Consider the following 15183-nt stretch of genomic DNA (forward strand, 5'->3'; position numbering starts at 1 on the left):
AGTCAGGTTCTGCACATTTTTCTTCTCTAAAAAGGAGGATAATGAATTTAAAAAAGTCAGCATTCCTCTCCCAACACTTAGAAACAGTGGCACTGTAGGTTTAAAACACTTTCAAGTGGTGGTGTCACCTGGGCACAATTCTGTGTTACAGCTAACTTGATCTATTGGTTCTAATTACCAGTGGAAAGGGCCTTCCCTGTCAAGAGGCAGTCAACGTGGTTCAGAGAGTACGTGGATTCAGATGGCTGATCTGGCACAAAGATCCCCACCTCAAACTAGTCTTCTGATGGATTAGCTAGCTAGAAGTCAACCCACTGTGCAAATGCAGCTCTAGCACAAGGGAAGCAAGCAGCTTGCAAAGAGGATGAAGTGGGATCACCCCTCTTGACAGCAAATCACTACTAGCCTGGCTTAGGGATAACAAAGCACATCCATGCCAAATGAGACATTCAGAATAAACTTACACCTTCAGACTCATGGTGACACACTACTTCGGTTTCTGGGGCTAGAAACTTTTGCCAGAGGCAGCTAACCTTCCACAATTTTCTCAGCTCATACTGATTCCCTAGCTTAGGCATTTGATTAGCCACACAGTTAGGAACGTTTTAAGAGCAATTACTTACAGAGCATGGAAACGTTTTTGTCAGGCTTTGATTTCCCAAATCTGAGAATATAAATAGCGTTATCCCTATTGATCCCTGTAGGCACCTTTCTTTACCAAATTTACAGCTAGAGTCCAGAATGGCCGAGATAAACAAAAGAAAATGGTTCTATAAAAGCAACAGAGTAAACAAAGTATTATAAATAGGCAATCCTGATTTCCTCCGTGGTACAGATGCCCATGTATAAGATACCATGGGAGCTCAGGAGTCTAAAGTGGTCCAGTACAGTGTGTGAAACCAGAAGCTGTTCTCCATACAATCTGGGTATCTATGTAGGGCTAGAGGTAGGTTTACAAACTAAAGACACACTCAATGTGAGGCAGAAGGCTGCCACTGCCCAACTGTACTAGGAAAAAACCCCATTACTTTAAGTATCCATTTGCAAAAAGAGCGACATGCATTTAGGTTCTCAACTTCTGTGAGCCTATATGTGGTTCTTACGAACTATCTCCAGAATCAGTTTGACCTTCTGAACAGGCTTGTTAACAGCTCTAAAGCAGACACATTTCTCATCTTCAGGTAAGCAGCAGGCTTTGAAAGGTAATCCATGGACAGCAGAACAGACAAAATTCCAGATTGCTGACAGAAAGCCCAGAATCTCCTTCCATTGTACTGTAGACCATGGGCAGATTTTATCCTTCACCACTTGCAACTCTGAAGTTCTCCTGACTGAAACCCAAGATGATCATTTCAGTAAGAAGCAACAAGTTCCAAGGACTACTTTCCATGTGTAAGGATTAAAAGATTTCCCAAGCTGGGAGCAAAGAAGAGATTGATGAGAAAAGCATTAAATTCTTTAGGCCATTTAAAAGAGATCTTTAAAATGGGGATAAACAAGTTCTCCTTTCACAGAGCACTGTCAGCAGAAACAAAAGCTACATTTACCTTCACAGCAAGGTCAATTCTGACAAGGGGAGGTGGGGAGAATAAGAAAAAAATAAAAATAAAAATAAACATAGAAGAAACAAAACCCAAAAACCAAACACATGAAAAAAAAGCCACAAGTAATATGCATGCCAGGCCTCTGCCTTGGAAAAGTAAGTGTTTATCTAAAGAAATTTCACCTCCTAGTGAACAGCTCTTCAGAAAACAACAGCAGAACTATCTTCAACCTAACAATGTGCTGTGCGTTGTTGTTCACTCACAGCTTCTTCAATTTAATGGTGAGAATGAAGACCATCGATTCTTTTGAATGTTAAATCTGCTGATAACTACCGAAGCTACACCATAATTTTGCCAGTTTCGAAGGCAACCGAAGATTTCACCTTGCATGAAAGTAAGTTTCTGATGAATAGGAAAACAAAGAGAAGATAAACAAGATGGGAAACTGTTTCCTTAAAGGTATTTACAGAAAACTGCATGCAACTCTTAGTTTTCCAAATCTATAAATGCAAAGAAATAAAGAGGAGAGACCAAAAATTTTCCAGAGGAAGAATACAGACATATTTTCAAGCCTGCTGCAGGAATATCTGCTGTAAGTTTCTTAATATCACAAAGCAAAGATCTTATCCCAAATCACTTACAATCTGCTTTAACTAGCCCAGAACATGGTGTCTGGCTATCTTCAATATTTGAAAGAAAGCATTTTATAGGCAACAGGATCATCCAGAACTAGAGAGATGGTGTTTCTTCAGTTCAAGGTTTCATTAGCCTTGGAACCAAAAATGTCTAACTCTTAAGAAGGCCAGTTAGCAACCTTACTATGGTTTTAACAACAGTTTAAGAGAGAAAGAAAGACTACTTGGCAGGTAGGTCCATCTGCTGGGATATCCAATTTGAACCTTAAAATAAGAAGGATTAAGCCATTCTGCATGTGAAGCAGCCCAATTAATCTGCTCAGCTGTTCACATTCTCAGAGCCAAGAAGCCTTCCAGAGAGGCCAGAGCAAGAGGAACACCTTTTCTGCCTTTGAAAAAAGGAGATTCTAACACGGGTTGCTGCTTAGAAGACAATACACTCACATTTTCAGTCTAGGGTGAAATCATACTTTAAGGAAAGCTCAAAGCTCAGGAGAGTGACTTCACAGTTTGATAAACCTTTTCAAGATAATACCTTCTCCTCTCAAATTCTTCTAGAGCATCTGGTACAAGGTGATCTTTGAGCAACCTCACAGGCGTTCTAAGCCTTCCTTGAGACTGACTATGGGGCTGTTCTCAAGAAAAAGCCTGCAGTAAAAATCAGACATTTATTCATCTAAGGAACAGAAAACTTAACACAGCAAGAAAAATGTTTCAAATTCCTTCCTGATTCTAGAAGGCAAATGAGAAACAGAGGTGTTAGGGGGGAGGGGGAATAAATCTGTAATAACCTTCCATGTGAGAAAAAAGGTGAGTTTGTGTGAGAACAAGAAACAGAGAATGGGGTTACTTATGCCACTACATCTGCATTATGGTTTGATGGTTTCTTGCCTTTGACTAGAAGTTTAAGTTTCTTATTTCTATGCTGGGATGCTGCAAAAGCAACAACAATAGAGTCAGATCTCTAAAGAAAAGACTTCAACTCGATGGTATGGATTCCATTTAAATTTGGTGCACATTTGCCCTTTGCGGGTATTACAAGCAATTTACATAGATTTTGAATTATGGCAGTGTTTCATTTGCACAGAGTGTGTTACATACATGAATTATTTACTTCCAGGCTCATGACCCTTCACATGCCATAAACTAATGTCTTTCCTTAGCCACTCAAAATCGAACACCTAGATTCCTGTATGCTTCTGCACACATCTGTCTACTCTCTCCTGCTAGAAGCAGCTACATGGTTTGCACGTCTGCTTTTCCAGACACTAACACTGATGAACTGCATGTCACAGAGAACGAAGAGAAAATGCACTTGCAAAGCAAGGAAAAGGTAAGAACGAGCTTAACAACAAGCATAGGAAATTAGCTGTCTGAGCCAGAAGGCTATCCTCAGGCAGTGGGGCAAGAGAGTCTACTTCAGCACAGCCTTTCCACTGCCTGGGGATGGCTTCTGGCAGGTACAGCTCTGAATACCCTGATGGCCATCCTCATGTGGCACATAACCCTCTTCTATCTGAAGGGGGAGGATATATTGCTTCCAGAGGAGAATACGGCACTACAATTTGCTACTATAGGATAAAAAGGTTAAGGATAAAAAAACCCAACAACAATGCTGGAAGAAAACCTATACCATTATTTGTGACAGAGGTGAAAAATGGATTAGTCTTCTGTATGTAAGGCAGAAGAGAAGAGCCCAGCATTCAGCTAGGATACCTCTTAATGTGTTTGTCCATAACAAAGCACACACATGAAAATAGTCCCTGCCTCAGTTCAGAGTCTTGTAACTAAACAGACTCAAACAGGACAGTGGAGAACACAGGAAGGCTACATATTACTTCTCATACACAGAAAAGCAAGCAGCATTTCTTAGAGCCTTAAACAGGAAGCATTAGGAAGAAATAATTTTAGAATCAAATGAGATTGTAAGTCTGAGTGACAAGAAAAATCAGAACAAGATGGCAGTTGATGGATTAAGGATGGTGTAAATTAAGTCACATTTCAAAGTGAGAGTCCGAGAACTCACTGTGAGTTTCAGAACAATTTAAGTTCGTGCCTGACGAACATGAATCTGGAGTAAAAAGGAAGCTCTACAAGACTCTGGGGAAAAAAAGCTACTGGGTTACCAAAAGCTCTCCAAAGACACGGTGTTCCAGGATAAAGGGAAGGAAAGCACAAGCAGAACTTCAGTGAATGCCACATAAAAAGCTGGGAGTAATGAACAACAGCCTCTGCAAAAGCAGCGGAAAGAAAGGAGGTAATCAAAAGAGGATACAGACAGGCAACAAAGGTGGAACAACACTTCCAACAGCAGCACAGCTGATGGTGATAAATGTAGCTGACAGGGAAAGAAAAATTAAGTACTGCATCTGAACCTTAGCTAGAAAGAGTTCACCATTAACACTGATTACAATTGTAGTAAAGCACAATCAAAACCACAGTGGAGGACAAGAGCCCCAGACAATGCACTCAAAGAATTTTGAGATAAAAAAGGGAAAGGAAATTAAGAGGTAGCTGCAAAGGCAAAAGAGGCCACAGGCATTTTGTACTCATCTTTTTTCAAAAAATGGCAAACACTCATGTCTACAGGTACTTATGTAGGAAAAGAAAAGCTAGGAGTTAAGCAAGTGATTAAAGGAAAGAGGTAAAGAGAAAAGACACAAGGTTCAAGGGATAAGGAGATATTCTTGTACAGTGCCATAAGAGAAGATGAAAGGGTTAAGAAAAGGAGTAAAGAAATGTTCTATTTGTGACAAAGAGATGATCACAACACTTGGAAGAAAGTGATAAAGGGTAGGCCAAAGTATATTCAGTCAGAAAGTCAAGATCCCACGCAGAGAAAGAACTACATGTCAAACAACATGCAAAGCCCGTAAAAAATGTTGTGGATAACTGGCTGCTCTTTGACAAGTTTGATCACAGCCTATCAACATAGCATGTTTCTGCTGGGCTCACACCCCTTGCAGGTACAGGAACACAAAATGGATTGCTGGAGGACAACTCCAGTGCTTCAAGAACTTGGCATTTGCTATTAGAGAAAAACAAGAATCATAAATGAAAGACATGCCTTAAAAAAAAGAGGAAAAAGGGACTATCTGGCTGGAGCGATCCAATATACTGGTAAACTACAAGACATATGAAAGCATGGCCACATCACAAGTAGAATCCAAATGGTGGTGGAAATCTTGAAAGAAACCTTGCAATTATCAAAGATAAGAACTTCAACAGTTGCATCAGAACAAGCACACAGGCACGGCTGGATGAAAACCAAATGAAATTAACTGACTTTGTTTAATGAGAGGCTAGAAAGAAGAATGCAGGCTAAATCAAGTTAGGGCAAAGAAGCATGTAATTACTGCCAAAGAACAGTAAGTGAAAATTCAGAACAAGCCAGGAATCAAACTTGAAGAGAAAAAGCTCATGGGGAGGAAACAAGCACGCTGCATGTAACAATACAGAGGGTAGAGAAGATACAAAATGGATCCCAACACTCTTTAGAGAATGGAAGAACCTGAAGGCAACAGGAAAAAGTAGTCTAGCGCCTCCTCCTCCATGCTCTGGCTGAGGACAGAGAGCATGAAGCAAGAGGTAACCATAAATAAAGAGATGCAACATACTGATGATGGCAAACCAAGCCACCCAACTGTGATTTTTTAAAGCATCAGCTTCTGTCTTAGAAAAATCAAGAATAGCAAGTGTCTCCATCCACAAACAGGTCCCCGCTTTAATTTTACCTATTTCTTTTACACATGCACTTTGGATGAAGTCAGTTATCAGTATAATTTATGGTATAATCCATACTAATCAATACTAAACCCACCCACATTTCACTTAAAGCTTGCAGACCTCTGCACGATTCTACTCTATCCACCTCATACGGGTTGTAAATTCTTCTACTGTTGTGCAACACGTATTGCAATCACAGAGTAACTTCAGTTGGAAGGGACCCCTGCCGCACCTTCTGTCATTCCCCCTCCCTTCAATCCAATGTCCGACCACCTTCACCATGGAATTTTTTGCCTAATATTGAATTGGAATTTTCTTTGTTGCAATTTGTGTCTGCTCCTACTTGTCCTTTCACTGTATAACTCCAAAAAGAGCCCCCCAAAATACTAATTATGTAATAGGATAGAATAAAGGGGTTGAGGGAGTGGGGAGATCACTGTAGTCATCAGAAAGCCTTCAGACATCCAGAACATTTAGTAGGTAAGAAGCATCCAGCTTTTTGATGCCAGAAAACTATCTGATCAGATGTGGCATAGATCTAAACAAGGTCATTAAAAGGACATCACTAGAAATACATTTAAGATGAAAGATGATTGTTCAAGACATGAGAGAAGAACAAGGGGGGAAAAAAAAAAAAAGGTATTCCAAATGGTATACATATTGCAAATGGGAAAAAAAATAAATCATTAGATATAGCAAGGTTAGGTACTCACCATCTCTTTTGCCATCTCCACAGCTTCCTGCAGCCCATAGAGCCTGCCACAGACCAGGTAGATTCCATTGGCCCAGAGAATACAACCCTCATGGACCCAAAATTCATTGCTGTCAAGAGGTAGTACAGGAATATGTAACTCCAGCTCAGTGCCACCTTCTGAAGTGGGCATAGACGGTTTTGAGTCCAAAGGAGTCTTTTCACCACCACTGCCACCGTCAGTGGCTGCCTTTTTACAAGCAGGTCCCCTTGAAAGTGACCGAGAGGCTCCACTACAGTCCTCAGAGCGGTGCCGCCTCTTAAAGCGGGGATGAGCAGCTAGGCTTCTTTGTTCCTTCTGTTGTTGCTGTTCCTCTTCCTCTTCCGTATCTGTCTTGGAACCATTAGCAGCACCTTTGTGCCGTACCTTGACCTTGCTCTGCATTTCTGTGGCCCTCTTTGGAGGTGGGTTCTTGGGCAAGGTGGCTGCATAATCCTGGGGGTAGAAAGGGCCAAAGAGGTCACCCATGTTACGATAGTTGGCCCATTTGCCACACAGGCAGCAAACCAGAGGCCCTAAGACAGAAGACTCTGTTACTACAGGGCCTTGCAGCACGAAAGTTGAGGTGGGCAGCACTTTGCTCTCCACATTGCTAGGAGGGGGTGTTGAAGACCGCTGTCCTTTCCGACCTCTCACCAATTTGTTCTGCTCTTCTTCCTCTGCATTAATGATTGTGCACACAGCGCCTAAGTCACACTTGTTTACCACGTGAATATAAGGGAAAAAGAACTTATTTTTGGAGTCAGTTTTATCTACAGACTGGGTAGCATATTTAAGCTTGATCTCTGGTTCTTGAGGCTCCACAATTGGAGCAGCCCGTCTAGGCTTACGCTTCCGTGGCTGTGCTGCAGGTTTTCTCCTCTCCCTCCTTTGCCTCTTCGGCTTTGGCTCACCAACAACTTCCCCTTCTGAAGACTGTGAAGGTACTGGTGGGGGTGGGGGCGGTGGGGGCAGTTGCTGCTGTTGCTGCTGCTGTTGTTGCTGTTGCTTCTTCTGCTTGTTCACGCTCCCAATTGGCCTCCCCTTTTTCTTTCCAGAGGGAAAATATCCCTTTGGAGGGAAACCATCTGGCTTGGGTGAAATGTTTGTCACATCTCCATCTTTTTCCTCAGACTTTGGATTTGATTCAGAAGTAAACACACTGGAAGGGGAAATTGGTTTTGAGTCAGAAAAGGTCAGAGTTCCAGCTCCGCTTACAGATCCATCTGACCTTCCCTGACCAAACGACTTCTGAGAAGATGGTGCTGCTGCACTGGATCCTGCTCCTTCTTTACCAACACTGGCAGTTTCAGGGACCTTTTTCTTGGTTTTATCATCCTCACTGCTTTGCCAGTCTTCTGAAGATCTCGGAAGAGTTATTTCTCCAGTTGTGTCCTGGTTGGCTGGCCCCACTTGATCTGACACCTCTCCTTTTCTCTTTTCAGCCTCTGGTCCATGTCCAGTCATATTTCCTCCTTCAGATCCACTCTTAAGGGACAGGATGTCATCAAGAGTGACAGTATCTGCACCAGTTTCAGCACTGTTGGTAGAAACGCTTCTCCTAATATTAGGAGACGTAATTTTTTGAACAATAGCTTCCAGTTTTAATCCTCGCCCCTTTCTCGGGGGCAATATTTTGGTCTTAGCCGGGCTCGTGAGGGAAACAGCAGGGCAATTCCTATTATCAGGACTTGGCAGATTCTTGAAGGAATCTGCCTTTGCAACTGACTTGCCAGCATCTTGGCTTTGAGATGAATGGGCATAGGAGTTGTATGTTTTATCAGCTCCTTCTTTTGCTGAAGTCATCAGACGCCCTTTATCTTCACTACCACTATGCTTCATATCATGTGGCTGTCTTTTGGTAGGGATAGGCGAGATGAAAGAACGGACTCTCCTCCTCATAATTAATGGATTTTGAGGAGACTGGTCTTCCTGGCCAGGAAGCCTGAGCATGGCATTGCTTGGCTTGGGCAAATCTGTAGCTTCTTCTCGTCGATGCCCATCGCTTTCTTGAGGGCAGTATCTTTTTTGGTTGGGTCCGAGAGGGCCGCTGCTTTTGGCCGGAGAAGTTTGCCGGGAGAGGTCCCAACCAGATTCATGATGCTGCAACTTCTGGTTGCCATGTTTCAGTTCAGTACATTTGCTCTGAGTACTGTCGCTCCCCATAACACAGCGGCCAGCCTCCTGGCTTCCAGTATCGTGGTAAGAGCTACCTTGAAAGTACATCATTCCATCCTTGTCATTTTTTACAGGGCTCCTTACTCGTTCCAGAAACTGCTGTTGTCTTGGGCTCTTCCTTGCTCCTTCCTGCCTGTGCTGAGCTGCAGCAATCACACCCTGAGCAGTGCTGCTTGCCCAATCTTTGTACTCTTCTTGCTGTTGCTGGTACATCTGTCTCTTGTAATGGTACTGGGAATTTAAACTCTGGTTAGGGTCACTGAAAGCATGAGGCCTAGCATTTGTGTGATATGCTGAAGCCAAAGATGGGCCTTCTGAATTCTGAGGGTAAGCAGAATGCAAGGAAGCCCTGTTGACTCTTTCAGATAGCGTCATATGTGGGTTCATGTGATGCAGATCTGTCCCTGGGCCTCTGCTTCTGCCTGGTGACATTTTCAGCTTATCGGCAAGATCCTGAAACTGAGAAGGCGATTTGCCCCTGCTGCTTCCAGTTCTGCCAGGTCCTCGTCTCATCTGCATTGATCTGCTGTCCTGCTGGTGAATGTAGTCTGGAGTAGCATCGGAAACCGCAGCTCCAGGGCTAGCGTTGCCTCGGAAAGATTCATGCTTGATGCCAGCAGGATGACAATGGTCTCCCGTTTTTTTACTGTTGAGACTAGCTGAGCTCTTCGACTGTTCAAAATCTTCCTCTTTTATTTGCCCACTGTGAGCTTTCATCTTGGTTTCCATGGATACTAAACCACCAGGGAGTATTACTGACTGGCTCAAACCAGGGGCAAGACGTTCGCTCCTTCCACTTCTGCCCTCAGGACCCATGTGCCCCATTGGGTGAGGGCCAGGATCTCTGACAAGCTGCCTTAAAGGAGATATGTCACAGATCACTGACCTCCGCTCTGACAGTGTTCCCCCTTCATGGGCAGAAGACTGAGACTCCACATCAAACTTTCTAGCAATAGGGTAATCAGCTAGATTTATCTGCTTCATATCAGGAGCTGCACTGCCAGACTTCCTATCCCAGGGACCCCAGTGAGGGCTTTCCAGGAGAGACCCCATGCTTTTATTTAAGAGGCCTCTATTGGTCAATTCATTGGTTTGACTAATTAAGATATTGGGCCTCATGGCTCCCTCCAAGCTCCCAGCCATCCCAGAGTGTTCTTGTGCGTTCCTGGAGTACCTTCTGTCTGGATGGTGGTGGTGGTACCCCTGTAAGACCTCCTGCAGGAGGCTGGGAAACTTCTCATTCCGGCCTTTGCGCTCACTGTGCCCTGGAAAATCCAGTTTTTCTTGACTAGAAGGATACTGTGGAAAGCCACCGATATTTCTCTGTATACCAGCTGCTACATTATCCTTGTAACTGTACCTTAAACTGCCAGGAGATTTGGAAGGTTCTGTTCTTGCAGGAAAATTTGGCCCAACAACTGCATGACCAGGCTGGCTGTTCCCCTCTCCATTATGGTTAGTGTTATCTCCACTTTTGCTTCCTTTGCTTCCTCCTTGAGTTTCTGGCTGCGTCCCTACCTGCCCAGCTTCTTTTGCTCCACTACCACTAGCTGGTGCCTGAGTGGCTGTGGAAGCATCATCTTGTGCAGGTTTATCTTGTCCACCTGACTTTTCTACTCTTCCTGTCATGGCTTCCCGGGAGACAATCACCCCAACTGCCTTTTCATTTACTTTGGGGGCATTTTCTACAGCCACCACAGCTTCCTTCGCACCAGGGGAGGCCACATCTTCCCTAGCTGCAGGGCTGCTGCTGAGTTTTGATGGCTCGTTCTGAGAGCCTTGTGCTGGTGAGGAGTTGGATCTCTCCAAGTTACCCCCTTTGTAAGTGGTGTCTGAGCTGGTGCTCTGGCCACTCAGCTGTCTCACCCTTTCTCCGTGGTCCTCTGAACTACTGGAACAGCCACCATCAAGGGACTCTGCCAGGGGAGACTTAAGCTGCTCCTCTGCCTGGGAGGAGCCTTCTGAGTTGGTGCAGCTGTCAGCCTTCTTTGAAGAGGATGACCTTTTGGAACTTTTCTTCTGAGGTGCCAAGGCATCCGAGAGCAACATGTGCTGGACAGTGTTGGGCAGATTGGCCACTTGAGAACTTAGAGCACTCAGGCTGCTCAGCCCTGGATCTGTGAGTCTTTTTTCCTGGAGTCCTTCCATCCCAAACCCCTTGAATCCTCCTCCATGAGCATTGGGGCTTGGCATCATAGATGGTGTAGGACTCAGCTGAGGCATCATCTGCAGGATTCGGTTTCTAGAACCCATGGACATGTTGCCTTGCCCACACTGGAGATTATCTCCACCTGTCATGAGTGGAGAAGGGGTAGAGCTGCAGCTTGGAGACTGAACTACAGATGCAGCAGGAGATGGATTAGAGATTGGACTGAAGTTTTGGTGGAACTGCATCGGTGACCTTACAGGAACTTCGGTCTGGCTGTACTGTCCCACTTGACTTTGAAGAGAGAGTTTGGTAGCAGCATTTGAATACTGCATTACATGCTGAGGTGGATGCTGTTGCTGCTGCCCCTGCTGCCCACTTTGGGGCAGCTTCGACTGCTCAAAGCTTTTCATTGGTTGAGTCTGAAAGCTGTAGTTTGACTGGGTCCCATATGCCTGTGCATTGGAACCCACAGCATGGCCTTCATACTGCGAGCCAGAATTCACGCTGTAGCTTCCGTCGTAATTCTGTCCCGACTGGCCAAAACGCTGTGGGGACGGGAACGAGGAGGACGACGACGACGAAGGTGGCTGATAGTGTTGGCTGAACTGACCCACTCGTAACTGGTACCCAGAAGCAGAGGAAGGCAGGGTAGATGGACGCTGCATTGGCTGCAAGTGTGAGGTGCTAGAAGCAGACTGGCTGGAAGCCTGGGGTAAAGGCTGATGAGATTGATAGATCTGCTGCCTCAGCTGCTGCACTTGCTGCTGGCTAGAAGCCTGCTGCTGATACTGGGAACTCCCTGGAGAAAAAGGACCAGTATAATCCTGTTGATAGTGGGATACACTCCCAAGGGTCGAGTGCTGTGTTTGAAACTGGCCCACGTGTCCCTCACTTCCATACTGACTCCCAAAGCTACTCCCTTGAGGGGGACCGTAGCTCTGTACTGGTCCAGAAGGCCTGCGCTGAGGTGGCTGCTGCCCTCCTGACACTACTGGATCTTTATTGGCAGCCATATAGTAAAACTCTCCTGTTTCTTTTCTGAAACCTTGATAGCTCTGATGGCCAGAGCTTTCACCAGGCATTGCTGTAGAGGTTCCTGTTGCTCCACGACATCCACTGCCAGCACCTCCTCCAAAGCTCTGGAACATCTGGGCCTGCTGCCGGGGGCTGAACTGCTGCAGTCGGGATGAACCTTGCACTTCCTGTGGGTAGCTCTGCTGGTTTCCGTGATAACTATTCTGCTCCCGGAAGGACTGCATGCTGTTCAGCAGCCAAGCAGCAACTGTGAAGCCCTAAATGGGGAGAAAAAGAGAGAAAAAAAGGTATAGCATCCACATCTCCCAGTCACACCAACACCACTGCTCTATTTCGCTGTTTTAATGGCTATTAAAATTAAGTTTTTGTTTCCTACATCAATGGGTATCCCCTCTCCTTGCAACTTTCCACCCTTCTAAGTAGTGCAAGTAAGAGGAAGGAATCACTCACTTTCAAGAACAAAAATCACTAGGTTACTACCAGTTGGAGCACATCTTCAGCTTTAATAATTCCCTGCAGGCATTTACTAACTGGGTCTGTTTATGTGCCCCGGAAGAAACAAACTTGCAACACTATTTTTACAAAGCAATGAAGAACAATCCTTACCACCCTCCAGCTATTTTTCATGGCTAATACTGGGAGTAATCAAGCATTTGCTACCATGTTTAAAGATGCAACAAGAACCCTGCAAAACACTCAAACCATACTTGGATCTACTGCAGGAATTATATCCAAGGTCCACAGTCATTTTGGGAAAGATTTTTGTGAGAAAACAAGATACAGTTGATCAAAGCTCAAACCAAGATACTTCAATTAAAGGATCTATAGGAACCTTTGAAAGAACTGGCAGTAGCATGCCTAAAGACATCTGCTCCATGCTCCGTTCCTGACTACTCAAGGAACTCTTTGGTGAAAAGGAACATGGCAAGACAACACATGGTATTTCCCCCCATGCGAAGTCAGAACAAGTCCACTCTTATCTGAGCAGAAGAGTCTACAGCTTCATCTCTTGGGACCTTTATATTACACCGAACGCCACTTAACTGAAAACATTCGCCAGCCAAAATATATACTTTGGAATACCATGTATGATCATCCACATTAACATAATAAACTCTTAAGCAAATGCACTTCGGGAAGGCTCTTTATGTACTTCAATCTATTATTCAGTATGCGGAACCATAACTCTTCCTTCAAGGACTAGCCTTAGAGCTGCAGAATTGTTTGGGGACCCTGGCTAGTCCCTTTGTAAAAGCCCACCACCACTATACACATTAAGTATGGTAATGAACAAGTATATACATATACCCTGTCATTATTATTATTTAAATAAATAAAATCAATAAACAGATGACAAAAACATTTGATTTCTGAAACACCTTATGGTTTTCTCTTCCTGAAAACAACCTGGATAAAGCCACCTAGAGAGAGTCCTTCCTTTAAACAGAGGTTGAGACAATGCTCCTACTTTTCCAGGAAACTGAACACCGACTCCTCAGATTGGAGACTTCCTGGCAGACTTGCCTGAATTATGTTTTCTCATTTAACCATGTTTTGTGCTTACCACATCCAACTGAACCCATTTACAATTAAAGCCTAGTTTTGCACTTAAAAAGTTTTGTTCAACTAGATCACCAAAGAGCCCCAAGAAAACAGACATACAAATGAGGAGATGCGGGTGATGTCTGGCATCATGCTCTTTTCCCATCTGGCTCTCAATATATATTTTAATTAATAATTAAGTTAGACACAGAAGACTCTAACTCTACCTTTAGAGTCATTCAGAAAGGCACCCTGGTTATAGCCGGGTTTCTACTATCTGTACACACAGGCTACAGAACACAGACTGCAGTGCATGTCTCCACAATCCCTCTCTGCTAACTTAATGGCATCTTTGTGTTGCAGCCTTGGTTCATGCAGCTTGACGTCCACAAGAATATTACTGAAACATCAACTAGAAAGGAACTTTCAAATTGTTAGTAATTCCAATTCTTTCTCCTTCCTGAAAGTCAACTTTACTGTTGCTATAATCTTACGCTCTTTTAAGTATCATACTATAAGAAAGGTCTGCTGTTCTGCTGAACTTCCATTTTTATAGCATTTTAAAGACTACATATATCACATAAGTAACACTTCTATGAATGCCAGTCCAGTTCAGGCTTCTCATGGAGAAACCCCTCCTTTTTGTCAATTATTCCCTTTGATGTTTCATCAGTTTGAAGCTCCTGCCCTCAGAACTGGGATACCTAATGCAAGCTTCTTTCTCCCTTATTTTACAACTCGCTGTTAAGATGAAAAATAGGACCAAATTAATAAAAGTAGGGAAGAAAACATGCATTGAAATAAAAGGGAGTTACCAAACTAAAAGTAAGAGAACATTTACTGTAACTGGCAGATGTTAGAAAGCAGCTTCTCTAGATAAGCAGTTTGGGGCTTTGCAATCAGCAACATTCATGTGCTATGGAGATGATGTGCACACCCTGGCAGTCATTGCTCTGCATCCTCTTCTCATGAAAGCAACATTTCCATCCTCATCACAGCCTCAGTCTCTCCCAGAATCTCAGCCTCATTTTTAAATATGACTTTACTAAAGCTTACTTTACATAGTTGGAACGAGGTCTCCGGAAGCCTCTCTTGCATTACGTCATACAACAAACTTTCATCACTGATGATACTCATTCTTCTTTAATACTAACAAAAGGCTGAAAACTGCTAACATACTTCAACAATGGTAGGAAACATCCTTAAGACTTCCTCACTACTAAAAAAAAAAAAATCATTTTAATCACATAATGGAACAGAAACAGCACAAGATGTTGGAAAATACCTTTAGGAACAGAGATGCAGTAAAGATCAACCTGAGGCACAAATTTCTATCCTCCATAATCTCATGCAATCACAAAATATTTACTGAGTCCAGAAGATATATATGCTAACTCAAAACATGTTTTTATCCTTCAGTTTATTGGGGTTTTGTTTGTTTGGGTTTTTTTAGTCTTGGATTTTACCTTGAAAAATAAATGAAAAGTTTCAATCCACAGAACTTACATCACTGGTGCCCTAAGCAAATGTGTTCTGTGTTTGTGTCTCCTACAGAACAACACTTGCTTTGCATATCTCACAAGAAGCTTAACTTGAGTAACACAACAGTAGAATAGCAGCCAATGAAACAAACAAAAAGGGTA

General features: G+C 43.6%; 1 protein-coding gene across 1 annotated transcript in view; it reads right to left on the bottom strand.

The window, feature by feature from the left end:
* TCF20 (transcription factor 20 (AR1)) overlaps positions 1–12251 on the bottom strand; it is a 39425-nt gene extending 27174 nt beyond the window's left edge. The window contains exon 1 of the mRNA XM_010013765.1: positions 6619–12251. Coding sequence (XP_010012067.1) covers positions 6619–12222 — 5604 coding nt within the window. The 5' untranslated portion in view covers positions 12223–12251. The remainder of the gene's footprint in view (positions 1–6618) is intronic.
* Between the last annotated feature and the right edge of the window lie 2932 nt (positions 12252–15183).

This window comes from Nestor notabilis, unplaced genomic scaffold (assembly GCF_000696875.1).
Source record: "Nestor notabilis isolate BGI_N333 unplaced genomic scaffold, ASM69687v1 scaffold8194, whole genome shotgun sequence".
Taxonomy (NCBI): Eukaryota; Metazoa; Chordata; class Aves; order Psittaciformes; family Psittacidae; genus Nestor; species Nestor notabilis.